Consider the following 18,063-nt stretch of genomic DNA (forward strand, 5'->3'; position numbering starts at 1 on the left):
CCCTAATAAATTATTATCGATTTATAAATTATTTAGGTATTATTTCTGGTGTTATTTTTGCATATCATACATTTTGAACGGCGTTTAATGTAGTGCAAAACAGAAGTAAAGGAAACTTACTCTGCGTCTTCGTTGTTAATTCCTGGAATGCTAAAAAAGAAAAAGAAAAGTAAGTTAATAATTAAAAAAATAAAGATGTGATTTAAACATTTAGAATAATTTAAAAATTAACTGTAAAATGAAAGCTCCAATCTATCTACCTGGAGTTGTTTTCTATCAAGGAACCATACGAACTTTGAGAATCTTTGCCTTCTTCGAAACTTGACAGATCGTTATCAACGCTGACTCCATCGGGCTGCAACAAACCCTCGTGATACTCTTCGGGCTGTTGCCATTCTTCAGATGGACTGGCTTCTCTGGTTTCGGTTTCTTCTAGCTCTTTAGATGAACCGATGGAGATTTGCTCCGGAAGAGTCAGACTACACAAGTGATGAGGGAGGGGAGAAGAATGAATGGCACAAGGTCCCTGCTCCAGGATGAACAATTTGTCGGCACATATGTCCACCACGTAATGAAGATGCTCCTGTGCACAGTCGATACGAAAAAACCGTTCTGCTGTACATGCTGAAAATATTAAAAATCGGGCGTATTAGAGTAAACGAATTTAATTAAAGCATCTAAATTAAGAACGAAGTCATTTCAGACTAACTGCTTTTTTTTTTTTTTGATTGTTCACGTTAACGTAATGCATATTGATTTTTTTTAATCTATGCTGCTTTTAAACCTCTGAAGTTTGAGAAATAAACGAAATAACCGATGTGCTCTCCCATTTTACGGTTTTTACACATACAGGATGTTTCTTGACATATTCAAACTGCATTCAAGTATTCTAGTAGCAGTTACTTCGGGTCGGAAAGTGCCCTGATAACCATGGACTCATTCGATGCCGTTTTTCCACTTAAACACTGCGTGAAGTAGCAATGAATACAGGAGCAGTTTGCAACTCAGATTTATTATTAACTTAACCATCTATTATTTACAACTTATCGTTTAGAAGTAAATTAATTTTACATTTTTCAGAATGGTCACCCCACTGCATATACTTCAAATAATTTCTGATGGTTTCAGTGGCATCATTTACATCCTGCCCGTCCTTTTCGGTTTCCAGCTCGCCATTTATGGTACCCCTTCCCATATACTTCAGCAACCACCCAAAAGGAAGAAATTTAATGGATTTAAAATAGGTGCGAGCTGGTCTTACCACAGCTTCTCTGCTTTCTATTTAACTTATTTCGAAACTCGATAACCACCCTGCTCGGTCATGTTGCATCCACATTCGTCCTCTTGTTATAAGAAGAGCATCCTATAAATACAGCGGCAAGGCATTTCAATGATCATCATCATGCGTATCAAGGATTTAGGCCTAGCATGGCCTGTTCCCCTCCTTAGAAGTCATCGTTTAAGAGGACGTCCTGGTTTTCTTTTTAATGGCTTGTACTTTAAGGCTTGTTTTGGTAATCTTTCTGTTTTCATTCTTTGTTCAAAGAATGAAAACATTTATGTTTTCCATCCATTTATGTTTAGATTTTTTAATTTTTTTCTATTACTGGTTCTTGTTTTAATTCTTTCATAATTTCTTCATTTCTTTTGTGATCAAATAGGGTATATTTCGCAGTTTTCCTCATAAATTTCATTTCTGCTGTTGTTAATCTTTGTCTTTTTGTTCAGATTTCGCTTCCATACATTAAGACTGGTAGGGCTAATGTATTGTATACTTTTAGCCTGGTTTGTTTTTGAACTAAGTTTGGTTTAAATATTTTTAAATATTTTGCAATTTTTACGTTTATTTCTGTTTATTACGTATATTTCTGCTATATTCGCCTATAATAATCACCTTATGAGGTTTGTTCCAATTAAATCACTTCTTAATAATTATCTCCCATTTACTTCAAATCAAATGTTAAAAACTGTTTTAATACTTGAATTTGCCAAGATTGGGAGTTAAACATCAAGGTGAAACTGAATGTCCTTTAGGACAACAAGCAGGATGTTGATTGGTGGTCAGCAACATTTTCATACCTGGTGTGGTTTATGTGAATCGCATCCACAAAAACGGTTGCGAGGCTATTGTACATTAGTATTCGTATCATGAGTGGGTGAAGGGCTAAATTATTCTGAAATCTAGTTATAGAGACCAAAAATGGAACTTTTTCCACTTGAATCCTCCAATAAGCCGGAAGATTAAATTCATATCCTACACCTAAGGATATGAATTTAACGTGAACAGTAACAAGCATCCAAAACAGCGGAATTGGAACCTGTCGGCATGGAGAAAGGATGCGGTTATTTTTAGCTGTTGGTGTATAAAATTCCTTATACCTGTCAGTGCAATACCAGACAAAGTATACACAGAATATTCATCATCATGGATATTCTGCATATACGTGGGTGCCGCCTGAAACTCGTACGGGTCTCAAATCTCTTCACACTACGAAACGTGGAGTGGTAGGAACTTTACGACGTTGATGCACCAATGTAGCAGCGCTACTTGGCTACACTAAATCGCAAGAACTTAACCAAGAGGAATGAACCTATAATTTATTAGGACATTTTTGCATTGAAATGATGTGTAGTACAAGAGAACTGTTGATGAACAGTTGAGTAGTTTCAAAAACTAACCCTTTTTCCTATAAAAAGACTAGCAGATATCAGGCAATCCGGAGTGGGGGAAACGCAGAAAATTTCATTTTTTTACTCCTGGAATAGTCAAAATTTTTCAACCCAACCCAAAACAATTCACCTGTGTTATGATTCCATCATATTTCATATCTAAAACTAAATCAAAAGTTTATGTTTTTTGACATATGTAAAAACATTCTCGTAATCAAATGATTCTTCTCTTGTAGCATGCTTTACTATTTTTGTCAATTTCATTTGTTTGGCATCTTATAAAAATGTCAAAAAACTTCTTGGTCCTCAATTTGCTGAAAAATCATACATTAGAGTTTGCATTACCATTCTCTCCCTTCTCTTCTAAATAAAAAAATGGCAAACATTCCTTTGCCTACAGTTCAAATATTTCATCTAACCCAAAGTGTTTCTGATACAGAATACTCCATAGGTATTAAAGTTCAAAATATCATCATATACAATGTCTATAAACCTCCATTGCAATCCTGGCCTGATCAGATGGACCGACCTCCTCCTCCCCCTGCTATCTATGTTGGTAACTTCAATTCCCATCACACCATGTGGGGATATTCCTCTAACAATCGACATGGTAATAATCTAGCTAACTGGATGGATACATATAACTTGTATTTGAATTACGATGCCAAGCAAGACGGCACTCTTTACTCAGCCAGATGGAACAGAACCTACACCCCAGATCTGTCCATAGTCACTAAAGACTCCGACGACCACCCTGTATCATCAACCAGTACCATACTTAACAGATTCCCTAATAGTCAACATCGTCCTACATGAATAGAGATAGGAACATCAATCCCAGTCATCAGCGGAACACAAATCATTAGATGGAATCTCCGCAGGTCCAACTGCACTGCATTTCGGAAACAAATCGAGCAAACCATTAGAGCAATTCCACCCACTCCTAATTGCTATCCTAGATTTGTTAAACTACTCAAATCTGCAGCAAAAGCCACTATCCCTAGAGGCTACAGAAAACAATATATCCCATGTTGGAGTAGAGAAAGTGAGGAACTCCTAGCCAAATATGAGGAATCTGAAGACCCAACTATTGCTAAGGAGCTCATATCAACCCTGGATAAAAACAGAGAGGAAAGATGGATCTCTACCATTAATGAACTCGATTTCGTCACATCTAGTCGGAGAAGCTGGTCACTTCTGAGAAAATTAGGTGCAGCAGAGCCAACAACACACAAAACAACAGAGATAACTCCTGATCAAATGGCTACCCATTTATTGAAAACCTCCAAGATTCATCCCATCTCTACCAGGAAAATTGCTCTACAAGCTTCCGCCAGACAAATCCTGAGGATGGAATCCGAGTTTCCTGAACTCGTACACCCAGTGTCTCGGGAAGAGGTACAAATAGCCTTAAAACTTACCAAGAATGGCAAAGCTCTAGGAGTGGATGGTATACTCCCCGAGTTCCTAAAACATCTTGGTCAACATGGTTGGCTGCCCCTTTCTCAGAAATCATCATGACTGGTAAACTACCAAAGCTATGGCAGGAAGTCAAAATAATTGCCGTGCCCAAACCAGGGAAAGATCCAAATTATGTGAAAAACCTGCGACCTATCTCCTTGCTTGGTACTACTGAATAAGCTGGCTTCAGGCCAGGAAGAAGTTGCTGTGACCAAGTCCTGGCCCTGACAACTCAAATTGAAGCAGGCTTCCAGAAAAAACTTAAATCTGGAGCACTTTCATTGACCTAATATCTGCTTATGACACTGTCTGGATCAGAAGCCTCCTCCTAAAACTAGGAAATATTATAAAGTGTAAAAAAACTTTACAACTTTTTGATTCTATTCTCTCCAACAGAAAGATCCGAGTCCATATTGGCGAAAAAAAAGCAGGCCCAGATTCCTTCACAACGGTCTTCCTCAGGGCTCTGTATTATCCCCTATACTTTTTAACATCTACGTGTATGATCTACCTCAATACCATATCAAGCAAGTATGTGTATGCCGATGACCTAGCAATCTTACATCAATCCACCTCCTTTACCAACCTTGAATACAGACCTGAACACCCTGAAAGAGTACTTTAAGCAGTGGTACTTGAAGCCAAATCCAACGAAAACAGTGTCCTCGGTATTCCACCTGTACAATGCAGAGGCGAATCGACAACTCGGCCTTTCTTTCTGTGGAAAAATGGTAGAACACGAGCCTCACCCAAAATACCTTGGGGGTGAGCCTGAACAGAAGCCTAACCTATAAAAGGCACATCATCAACCTCTCCAATAAAATTAAAACCAGAAATAATATCATTTCAAGGCTTGCTGGAACAACTTGGGGTTGTGGTGCAGAAGTCCTAAGGTCGTCTGCACTAGCCTTCGCATTCTCTGCAGCAGAATATTGTGCCCCTATCTGGGAAAGAAGTACACACACACACACTAACATTATAGACACCCAGCTAAACTCTACCACGCACACAATTAGTGGGACAGTGAGAAGCACTCCTCTCTCCTGGCTGCCTGTCCTAGCTAACATTGCTCCACCACACATACGGAGAAGACAAGCCTCGATTAAGGAATTTAATAAAGCAGTGAGCAACCAACTCCTGCCCCTACATCAGACTCTCATAGACCCACCTAATCTACGCCTCAAACCTAGAAAGCCTCCCTGGTCCATGGACGAACTCTCTTCAGCTGCCTGCCATCAATATCTGACATATAGAGAGAGCACTGGTCCAACAATCTACCAACAAACGGCTTCCTGGTAAAAGATCCCTGTGCTCTGCAGCCTGGTTTTGATCTTCCTAGGAAGATTTGGTCATCAATAAACAGGATCAGAACTAGTCAGGGCAGATGTGGCTATCTTCTACATAAATGGGGGCTGTCAGATCACCCTTATTGTGATTGTTCTCCCGTGGCTCAGACGATTACTCATTGTGTTGTGTACGACTGAAATTGGTGCCCAAGGCGCCAATTTCACGGTGTTGAGCTACAGGACATCCACAAAGAGACAGATGAGGAAAATTGGCTTTCCAGCCTGGACCTTGACCTGTAGTTGATGTGGCAGTGGTTATGGAGGAAACAGAAGATCACGGTCCCGTCTCACCACGAAGACGTTATTCTCGTAGTCACTCATAGTCCTCGTCATGGTATCAACAGAACTCCTCATGTTAGAAGATGATGTAATGTGCTCTCTAATTAAACCTAGGATACAGCTACATTTATGTTGTGAGATCATGCATACAGTAGGACGATAATTGCCCCTGGCTTGATTATGACAAGTTACGTTTGCTTTATTTAAAAGAAAAAAGGAAAGACTTAGAAAGCTGGTTGTACCTTATATGTAATGAACTTTTATATGTTGAGATTTTCATCATTTGTTGCTGGAAATTGTTATTATACTCTTCACTTACCAGTTTCATGTAACCATACGCATAAATAAATAAATCTAGCACAAATTTGTCATTATATCGGCAATGCTTTAAACAGTTTACTTACAATCTAAAAAACACCAATTTTCTGGCGAGTCGGGGAGACCATCTGTTTCATCGACATTCGCTTCTGAAGTTTTTGAAGCCTGAAAGAAAAAATAATAATTATATTTTGTTTATTGTTAGTTACTGTTAGCTAAAAGTTCTAGAAATACATGCGTACACTTTAAAATCACAAACTCCTTTTTGACTCACCTGAAAAAGCTCATTGATTTGTTGTCTGACTCCTTCTAGATCTGTGTTCTGGTCAACATGTAAAGTCCCCACATTCACAGCTTGAAAAGAATAAAAAGAAGAAATACAGTTTAATAAATTCCATATGTGTCTTCATCAATTTCAATTAACAGAAAATAAAGTATTTATGGCAATTAATTTTCAGCAGACATTAAAAATGTTTTCTTATTAATTTATTTAGTATTCTTGCTATGAAAAGTTATTTGATTTAAATTTTAAAATATTCGTTTTTGAAATTAAAGTTCAAATCTGAATGTTAACCGAAATATACGGAGAACATAGTTCAGCATAAATGACAAAAAAAAAAGAGATTTTGTAGTTTATAATAAGCAAGGAATTACTTCTATAAATATATACGCAAATTTAGCTGATCAGTAAGAAATTTGAAATCAATTACATTTCAGATGAAAGATCAAAATTTGCTTTAGATGTCAGAGTATACACAGAAGCTACGAAATAAGCACTTCATTACTAAGATAATATTAACATGGCTACCTAAGTGGCTACAATGAATGAAGAAGCGAAAAAGTATGTAACTTCCAGTTATAAAATCATATTATTAAAGGATACAAATATTACAGTGGTTAGATTAATAGAGAATTAACAAAAGCTTAAATAAAATATAACAAAGCGAAGAAATAGAATGGAATAATATAAAAACATGCTAAATACAGTAATAAATCAAAGTATTGGAAAGATTAAAAAAATGTTAAAAGTAAAAATAGAAGGTAGAACTAAAGACATCAAAAACAAAAAAAATGTACCACAAACAAAATATTAGAAGATGAAACAGATAAGAATAAGAGATACATATGAGAGAAGTCGGAAAAGTACATTTGCGTCTAATATAATGTCTAACACGCTTGAAAATATCCAATACTTTAGCAGTACCCACATTATTATACGCAGTGGAATTTGGACAATAAACAAACGAGATAAACAAAGAATAAAAACAAGTGAAATGAGATTTATGAGAAGAACTGCAAAATACACATTATTAGATCAAAAAAGGAACTTAGACATTTTAAAAGAACAATAGATGAAAAACTAAACAACCATAAAACAAAAATGGATTGAACATGTAAACCGAATGGCCAACACGCGACATCCTAACCCAATACTAAAATATAAGCCAATTGGAAAGAGAAGACACGATGGATGGACCTCAAAAAAGGATATTGGATGGGTAATGAGACCGGAACAGACCAATATGGTCTATACCCGTAATTAGTGTTATGATGACGGTGTCTGATGTACAACAACACGAAATAAGACTGGCTGCATATAAAATTTTGAAGCATCTGAAAAGCTATCTTAGAGAAATAGTAAACATGAGCCTTAAAACAGATTTCTAAATTTTTATTCATTATTATTATTTGACACCTCCAGGGAGTCCATAGACTAATCTAGGGAGGGCACCTGCTCTACAACTCTGCCTCCACCACTCAATTCACCAACCGCAACCACCATTATCTACACCAACGCCATCTACCGCCCACCACCTCTAGTGGATTCGAACCCGCAGCTTTTTGACTGGAGAGCGGATGGCTAACTACTCGGCCATCCAGACTGGCAATTATGGATTGATAATTATAATTCTTACATTGTAATGAGTTATAAAAATGAAAGAATTACAGCAAACTAAAAAATGGAACGATTAAATAACTTAAGCTCTGAATTACATAAATGACGCTAACATAAGCTTTAGAGAAATAAAGTTTATTCGACAGAAAACACCCGCTAAAAGAATGGAAAAGAGTAATCTCTATTTATGTATTAAAAAAAGGTAATGCAGAAGGCCATAAAAATGAGAGGTCTTCTGAATTCCTATTATAAAAACATTGTAAAATAATAAATTTCCAATAGAAAATCAAATCAACATCGTTAAGTTACATTTTAAGGACTGTTATATGCATAGTTGAGGATAAAATACGTGATTGAGCTCTCATCTTGGAGAGAAATAAACAGGTTTAGACAGGAATGTCACCTATCTGCAAGTCTATTTAATATATACTTGAATGAACTAATCAAATGGAAGAGAAAATCATTCCGGCTACTGAATTATAATCCTTCTCTTTGTGGGTGGTCAAGTGATAATTGCCAATTGGGAAGATAATCTTCAAAAATATTCACCAAAAGTAAATAGCTGAAGATTTTGAAATAATAATACGACCATAAAAATTAAAAACAATGGCTTTTAAAGCTAAAGATGAAATTAGAAGTAAAAAAAAAGGTAACAAATAAAATTCTGTAACAAATCTTTTATTTGATGGGTAATGAGACCGGAACAGACCAATATGGTCTATACCCGTAATTAGTGTTATGATGACGGTGTCTGATGTACAACAACACGAAATAAGACTGGCTGCATATAAAATTTTGAAGCATCTGAAAAGCTTCAAAACTTATTTATGATGGATGGATTCATATAAGATGAAAAGGACACATAAAATGATAAAAGACCTAAAAATAACAGATGAGATCAATTTTGCGCTTAAGCCTAACCTGCTACAAAGGTAGACTAAATTAAATATTTAGTACATTAGCTGTAACCCACTGCAGCCTCAATGAAATTTGAGGAAAAACAGAAAAATATACCATATTTTATTTAAAAATAATAATTACGAAATCAATTATTTTAATAATTAATCATTATGAAAAAATAATAAATAAATAAATCATGAATCAGTAATGGAGAAAAAAAAATATAAACACATTTGGATGGAGCAAGTCACAACACGTAACGCAAATAGAAAGATTGTACTTCAGCAAAACAACCCAAGGAAATAAGACCCATCGAAGATAGCTGTTGATGGCTTTTGGCTTCTTATGACCGAACAAGCCATTATAGGCCTAAATCCTTGAAATTAACATTCAAGTACTTTGTACTTTACTCATACTTTATCTGAAGCACTGTGGTGCCACCTGTTGGTAAATAAAATTTATAACTTAAGTTGTTAAAGTTATATATCTTTTATTGAGGAAACATTAAAAATATAATTAGATTAATAAAATAAGTCATATTACTTACATATATTTTCAAGCTTCTCTTTCTCGCAATGATAGGTCTCATATTCTACCATCGTTAACTTACGAACCTTCAGGATTAATTTTTCCAAGGTCTGCCTAAGGAAAAATCATCACTTTTATAACTTAAGCCATTTGAACCACCCATTTTGAAAAAAATTAATATATTAGCATCGATACTAAATTCTAATATCATAAAAGTAAATTGCAGTGTTTATAATTATGAAAATAACAAAAAATTCTATAAATTGATTTGAAAATAGCATTTTCAGATTAATTCCTACAAAGTTCTCATTTTTTATGAGAAATATATGAAAGTGATGATTCCAAATGCTGTTTCAATTTTATATTAATTCGAAATAAGAAAAAAACACTAGTACTCGGAATACTGAAAGTTGGGAATAAAGAAGAACCTATTTTGATCAGTAGCTATAAATTGTAATCCTTGAGGGTGGGGTGGGGTGGGGTGGGGAGGATAAAGGCGAAAGACTTTCAAAGAATAAAAAGATGCATATAATGAAAGAAGTAGACAAACTTTATTTAGAAGGATGGGCTGATGCTATTTATGCAGAATAACTACCGTGCAACGATCCACAGAAAAAAAAAAAAAGAAAAAAAGAAACAACATCTGGGGGATGGATCAAAGCGATTCAAACGCCTCTTCTAGAGAGCATCGGGAATTTTAGGAGAGGTTTTTGGTCCTCTATCCCGACAGCAAATGTGAGATCAGTACTGTACGGTGTAGCAAATTTAGGATTTGAAGAAAGTTATCACCTATACGAAAAGTAGCGTCTAGCGAAGCAAAGGACAATTTCTAGTGGCAGATTTCTAATCCTGTCTGAAAATTTGAGTATTTTCAAAAGTAAGGTGAAGAATTTGAATGGTCAGAACAAAGATTATTCTGACTTCAAAAGAGAATAATGTGAAGATCAGGATTCAAGGCACCAATTGTACTCAGGATTTTGAAGCTTGGAATGTTTGTCATCGGCAAAAATATGCATAGGATTTGAGGTCGGCGAGAGAAGATAAATTTAGAAGTTACTGCTGTAGTGAAGATAGGCAGGCAAAAGAACCGAGCCTTCAGACCTTTTTACATCAGTAAACCTATTAAGAGATAGATTGGCCATTTAACTACAGATAGAACAAAGATCGTACGACGATGGTTAAAGATGGTGTTTTTATTTTTGCAAAGGCAGGTCGGATCCTTTCTTGTTATAACAAGAAATTACATCGAATAGCTTCGCCAATAATGTTATCCAAACGAGTCTGATTCTGCTGATAACACATAGTTAACCAGCATGACGGTCAGTGACTAGTGCAGAGAATCGGAATATTTGTACCCATCGACAGTAATGACACGCGGAAGGGAAGCGAGGTCACGTCTACCAAATGAGAAATACCGTATTGTATTTCCAAACTAAAACTCGTTTCGCAAACAACCTCTTGATTGCATTCGCAACGAATCGAAAATTGCTTCGACCTTTTTTTACCGACTCGTTATAACGGAGGCTCTGTATTAACTTTTCTTGTTGCTCATTAGCCTCAGTAGAAAAAACATGTAATGCTTCTATTACTTAATCACTGTTTTAAGTTCGTAATTCCTACATTTAAAAAGGAAATATTAATTATAAAGTTAATTAACTTATTAAAAATGGGGCTTAAACCGTAAGAGCGTCAAGGTGTTTTTTTAATTATTATTTGATTCTACTTAAGGTGCGTAGTTGAAAGCAGAAATGGAAGATAGTTAATCAGCCTCGGTTATCTCTTTTTAATTAAGGTGGATAAACGTCAACTGCAGCTTTCAATGGATCACGGAAACCTGGATTATCTAATGTGCAAGAGAAAAAAAATTCAGGAGAGAGAGAGAGAGGGACAAACTAACCAGAATAAACAGGATATTCCTAATTTATGTGTCGAACTCAAAACTTAAGATAATGTTAAAATCATGGGAAAAAATAAGAAAGAAAGAAAATGAGTATAGATAATGATAACTTAAGTTACTGCACAAAGTTAACCTATTGAGGGATAGTAGTCGTTTTTTAAAAAATCCAAAAGAACAAAATTTATGAGGAGATTCAAATTTACTGTCTAGTGCAGAGTAAACAACTAAATGGGATCACTTCAGAAAATTCTTAAGAGTCATGAATTCTAAAAATTAAAACCTTCTCTTTGTATTTTAACTGTATTTTTGTTGTTGTTTGAAATTATGGCCGAGTCAACCAAGGTTATGAGGCCAATGTATTATGTCTGTAAAATTGATTGTTCTTCTGGTCAGTTTGTGTGAGGTTAGCAAGGAAAAACACTCCACTTCTGTATGAGATCAGCTAATCCACGTTTATATGAAAAGTCCTAATAAATTTAAGATGGAGGACATTCGCAATCATCTTTCCAACCAAAGAGCGTATTTTGGTTATGAGTATATTTGTAATGGATGAAAAAAATTACTAAAACAGTATTTCAGCATTTAAATTAAATTTTAGTATGGATAAAGCTCGTAAAATCCATATTAAAATTTAATTTAAACGCTAAAATACTGTTTTCCAGTGACAGCTGTCTTGCATCAAGGTTCAGCATTAAGTCCGTTCCTGTTTAATATTGTGATGGAGGTGGTGAGAGAAGACGCGCCTTGGACTATGTTGTATGCGGATGACATCGCGCTGTGCGCAGAATCGAGAGAAGTGGCAGCTAAACTGGAAAGATGGAGGAAAGTACTGGAAGAGAGAGGTATGAGACTGAGCAGAAGTAAGACCGAGTATATGTGTTGCAAAGTGGATGGCAGCCAAGAGACAGATCTGGAGCTGGAAGGAAATGTCATCAGGAGGGTCAGTGACTTTAGATACTCAGGTTCAACAATGAAAGAGGATGGTGAGGCTGAGAAGGAAGTGGGATTCAGGATACAAGCAGGATGGGGGAACTGGAGAGAGAGATGGCTGGAGTGCTATGTGATAAGAGGGTGCCGATCAAACTGAAAGGCAAAATCTATAGGACAGTAGTAAGACCAGCTACGACGTATGCTTTGGAAACTGTGGCCCTGAGAAAAAATAACATCAGCAGGATGGAAGTAGCAGAGTGCTTAGGTGGATGTACGGTGTGACCAGAAAGGATCATCTGAGAAATAACTATGTCAGGCGAACAGTGAAAGTTACGAACTTGAGAGCAAAGATACAGGAAGCAAGGTTGAGATGGTTTGGTCATGTGATGAGGAGGGAGGAAGAGTATGTGGGAAGAAAGGTCATGCAGATGGATGTGCGGGGGAAGAGGAAGCGCGGACGGCCAAAGAAGAGATGGAGAGAGATGGTGGGGGAGGACTTCAGGATGAAGAACATGGATGTGGCTACAGCCCATATTTCTTAAGTTTAAAAAAAATATATCATTTCTTGTAAACTATTATATATTCTACTCAATAATTCTTCTGTAATATTTTAATTTTCTAAAGTTTCTTTAATATATAACGATAAGCCATTTTGAATTTTGTACACAAAACAACATGCGAATGTGAGCCCCATTCACTGAAGTTCATGAACCCATTCTGTAAACAGATTGAGAAACTCTTTCAAGCTACTTCTGACCTCCAATAAGTAGGGTGATGATCTTACACCACCATCATCCTGCTTATTGGAGACATTCCCAAAATAATCGTGCCCATGGTAGGATCCAACGGATATGCTGAACCACTGAGATTTTCTCAATGGTTCAGCATATCCGTTGAACTAATCAACGGGCTGTTTTGCTTTGTAGAAATACTTTTAATGTTTTTAAATGACATATTGACTGAAATCATAATGGAATAAATGGGATTTTATAACCAAATATTTTTTTTCTTTGTTTGCTTCGTGGTCCGAAGGTAAAAACATTGACAATAGTATGAAACAGAATACACTCATTTCCTATATATAGGTTATGGAGGATATATAACCTATCTTCTAGATATGCTTTAGGCCGATTGTCCTTATTAACCTAATTTAATGGGATACGGTCTTGAATTCTATTTCCAGACGTCTATGTATGTAAGCTCTATTCAAGAGTCGGCTTGTTTTGGGAGCAAAAACCCCTTTGACAAACTCCCTATGATTTCGATGGGTTTTCGAATTTGAATAGACGTTATTTATCGCGTCCTAGACTTGATTTGAACCCATGAATTTAACTATAAGGCAGGATCTTTCTTGTGATTGTGCTGATATATATGTCTAGTTTGCACTTCATCTTTATCAAAGTTTAAAATATTATGTTTAAGACAAGGATTTTTTTCAATGACTTTAGTGCAAGGTATAGTGCACAGGAAGCTTTTTTTTTAATCGGGTAATCTGACCAATAGGGAAAACACTTAAATTTGTCCATTATAGAGAGATTATGTCCTTTCCATAAAATTTGCTACGACGTGCGCAGTAATAAAAACGCAGTGATTTGCTCTTCTATTTCCTCATGGTATTATTTTGTTTACAGCTTTCCTTAAAAAAGTTCGATCTGTCAAAATTTAACGATAAAGGTCAAAAAGAACGCTATAGTCTTTCGGCAGTTTTGTTATCGTTATGTCACAATATTCTATGGCGAACATGCCAGATACTGTAATAAAACACAATTTATAGCCTTCAGATTTACAATGTGTTTTATTAAAAAACAAATATTCGTTTTATAGTTTGTTGTCTGAAAAATACCAATGATTCAAAAGAGCTGTTCGAAATTACGGCCAAAGCAGCTATGAAAAATAGTTAAAAATAACACTGTATTACGTCTGCTTAGTTGGCTAAATATCGATATCAATAATGGATAATATGATGATATTCAGCCTGTATATTCCCCACTTCTGGGTGAAGATCTTATTCATTGCTAGAGGGTTGGGGCTACTTCTCTCATGGTGACCCACTCCATGTTGAAAGATTGGGTGTGTGTGTGTGTGTGTGTGTGTGTGTGCGCGCGCGCGCGCGCAGACAGGGACAATTCAACTATGTTAATGAACAAATACACTTAGAATACCAAAAGCACAAAGAGAATAGAAAATATATACCTTGATAAAATCTTATCAATGTATATCAGCTTAAAGAAAAATAACTTTGTTAAAACCTAATAAATCAAAATAAACTAGATTCCAATTGCTTTAACACCTCAATCAACGCGCGCGCGTGTGTTATCTCATTTTTTTGCATTTGAACATTCTAACCATCATATGGAAATAACATCAATTAGTTTTCGTGAAATTTACGACTGAAGCCCTTTCGAAAAGATATATGCACTCGAAAAGCATAATCACTTACAATTATAGCTTTGTAGTGTGTTTATTATTATTATTTGACACCTCTGAGGAGTCAAAGGACTCATCAAGGATAGAGCATCATCTCTACAACACCGTCCACTCACCAACTGACCACAACTACACCAACGCCATCTACCGCCGACCACCACTGGTATTTCTACAGACAAATTTATTACAATAAATCATTTTTATATTAAATTATATGTTAGCAAATTAAAAATATTTTTCACACTTACTTTCTATCCACATATCCGTGTCTCTGCAAAAATGAAATATGTTGTGTAAATATTAATAAATAAAACACACCATATTAATTAATATATACTATTAAAATAAATTATTAGGAAACAATACAAAAATTGAAACAGGGTCCCCGCGTGGTGGCTTAAATCGAAACGCATCTATAATATGTTTAAAACACACAGTTTAGGAGTTCTGCCCAATATTTATCAAGTTATTGCCAGGTTAGTCAGATATAATCTATGATATACAGAGTATCGAATGGATGTTTTGTGTTGCCTGTAATTAATGTAGTGCAGCTGTTGAATCGCATAACAGCTTGTAGAATAATTTAACAGATGGTGGTTGGCAAGATTAGCACTATCAACATTCAACAAAAACGCATCTAGAAGGATATGCAAATATTAGACGGATACAGAATGTTGGAACCAGCAACTGCGACACTTAGCGAAGTATTTTTCAACCCATGTTCGTTCGTGTGAGTTTTGCCCCCATCCCTTAATAATCGCTGCGTTTGGTGTTGTGGGTTTGGTATGATAATGTACATTCTTTAACATTTCTGGCCCAAACCCACCACACCAAACGTTACAAAAACCTACCTATAGCACATCACTGCAATCAATATGTGGACAAGAATAGCAAGGAGATCAGAGTTTGATGTAATGGTAAATCTTGACGCCTGTAATGATTATGAACTACAAGATTTGCCAAAAACAAGGATACAGTCACTGAGAATATATCGAACCCAAAAAGCATAAGAAGTTCATTATAGGTAAGGGGGGGGGAGTGGAACCTGTTAAACAAAATGAAAAGAAATTTCATGAAACAGAAATCCTTAGTCATTTTTTTCTTATATTATTAACGTCTTAATGTTGCATCAGATATCTTTGTGTTTCTTTGTGCTCAATTTCGTATTATTTATGATTACTGTTAATTTCATATTTTATACTTACCTCGGGGGGGGGGGGGGAAGGGCTCTACGTGTAGAAGCTAAGGAATTCAAATAACTATTAATCATGATACAAACTTGACAACTTAGCATTCAAAAAAAAAAAAAAAAATCATTACATGTAACCAGAGCCAACTCATCGATGTGATAAAACTGACCCCTGATTGCGTGTAATGTTTTATGTTTCCTTAATATTTTAACATTAAAATTGTTTAAAATATGATCACATTATAACGTTCTGAGTGTTAAATGGTAAAAGAAACAAAAATTGTTTTTAATCCGCTTTTTTTTTTTTTTTTTTTTTCATGCAGCTCTTTTAGCCCTAACTTTCAGAAATCTGTAGGCATTGATATACCTTAGTCATCACTAAAAGTTCCTGGTTACCAATGATTTTGAGTGTGAGAGTACAACAAATAACTGCCGCCATCTCGTGGTCATAAATTCTGAATATTTTTAGTTATCGTTAAAACCAGTTTCCATGAGACAGAGGAACTAATGAAACCTCCTCTAGTCAATAGCTAGAATCTAACCAATATTTTTTTTTTTTTTTGGCGATTTTGCATCATATGTTACTACAAATTTATAGGAACTTTCAAGCAAAGAAACCAAAATAAGAAAACCTTTAATGTTCCTTGGTTTCGCAAAATTTGAAATACGAAAATCTTGTTTATTAGCGGGAGGCAGCACAAGGTTTAATGATCAATTTTTCTGGGTAATAAAAACTAAAAGGAAAGTAATGATCTCGAGAAAGTCCTTTTGGTTAGCAAAGGTTTATAAAGTTCCATAACAACTATATATAAAAAAAAAAATTTTAATTAAATTAGTACAATCGTCTTCTATAATGTAGACTCTACAATATTCATCGGGAATACTGTAAATACCCAATAACTTAATAAATTTAAGTGAATAAAAATAAACCGAATAAAAAAACTTAATATTTTGATCTCAAAAATATTACTTTAATTACAATACTTTAAATAATTCATAATTAATTAACGGTAGAAGACAACTGAAGTTTGGGAACCTGTGTAAACATATTACGTTATGTAATACATTAAAATATAAACAATTACAATCACGTAAAATTCTGAATGTCAAAAATGCAATTTTGATAGTTACTTTAGCATAATTAAAGAAAGGACCAACAGAGAATGCCGTGTTACAGACGCCACAATTTTTTTAAAATAACAAATCAGTATAAATAACTTTTAAAAAAATCTGTATTTTTTTAAAAGTTATTTATACTTTAATTTCAAACTTGGTAAATCGTTCATTTGTATTTGCTTTTCGAGGGAAAAAATATTGATTTATTTGAAGATTATTCAGAAGTTTACAAAGTACCTGAATTAGAATCAACGGTCGCCTCTAATCGATTGATATCACCGAAGAACTTTGTATCTTAATGATAGAGTACTTCGCAACTCAAAGCGTGCGCCAAAGTCCTTTCTTTTTTTTATGTATTAATTGAATACATAAAAAGAAATTAAAATATTAAGCACACGTTGACGTTTGCTGGGCAAATCTATACACCATTAAGTTTGCAAATCTACTTCTGCATTAATTGCAGGTTTGGTAATTGTATACGTAAATTCGAAATTAAACAAGTTGAAATAATATTTTCCAAATACGTACTCGCAGATGTATATGAACAAAATATTAATAAATGAAAAAAAAATATTAATGTGTGAAATCAATGAACAGATTTCTTTTACAAAGGTTAATGGCTAAAAGAAAAAATGCACTTATTTTCTTCCACTAAAATATGTTAATTTTTCCTATGCGAGATTTTCTAACTATTACATCTTATCAATTTAACATAATTAACCTTAAGCAATACGGAATTTCCAATTGATAAATTACGAATATCGGGTGTGGGATTAAAATAATTTTTGCGTTAGTTCATGAGCAAGATTTTCTTTGTACGGAACTGACTCCTGGTCCAAGTGTTAGGGAAAAAAACAAAACAAAAAACAACTTCATTATTTTTTTTGTGTGTGTGTGGGGGGGGGGGGGGATGGACTGAGTCCTTGACTCTTTATCCCTTCATCTGATTGTAGAAAATGTGAGGATGGGGTGTTATGTTATTGAGCTAAAAGCTCTAGTCATAGCGGGGTAACAGCAATAGCCAAGCCTCAGTTAAAACGCATTGCCACCCGTTACCCTGGATCCAGTTCCTTGATTGTTTTATTATTTTTTTTTGATTATTTGA

The 18,063-nt window shown here is 35.0% G+C and overlaps 1 protein-coding gene across 10 annotated transcripts in view; it reads right to left on the bottom strand.

Annotated features, from left to right (window-relative positions):
- rdgA (retinal degeneration A) overlaps positions 1 to 18,063 on the bottom strand; it is a 168,662-nt gene that overhangs the window by 37,453 nt on the left and 113,146 nt on the right. For all 10 annotated transcript variants that reach the window (XM_090407092.1, XM_090407090.1, XM_090407089.1 and 7 more), the window contains 6 exons: positions 14,902 to 14,924; positions 9,419 to 9,513; positions 6,349 to 6,428; positions 6,161 to 6,239; positions 261 to 624; positions 121 to 150 (listed from right to left, as the gene is read on the bottom strand). In XM_090407092.1, coding sequence (XP_090263218.1) covers positions 121 to 150; positions 261 to 624; positions 6,161 to 6,239; positions 6,349 to 6,428; positions 9,419 to 9,513; positions 14,902 to 14,924 — 671 coding nt within the window. The remainder of the gene's footprint in view (positions 1 to 120; positions 151 to 260; positions 625 to 6,160; positions 6,240 to 6,348; positions 6,429 to 9,418; positions 9,514 to 14,901; positions 14,925 to 18,063) is intronic.

The sequence above is a fragment of the Typopeltis vanoorti genome, chromosome 17, assembly GCF_054136105.1.
Source record: "Typopeltis vanoorti isolate ZY-2024b chromosome 17, IOZ_Tvanoo_1.0, whole genome shotgun sequence".
Taxonomy (NCBI): domain Eukaryota; kingdom Metazoa; phylum Arthropoda; class Arachnida; order Uropygi; family Thelyphonidae; genus Typopeltis; species Typopeltis vanoorti.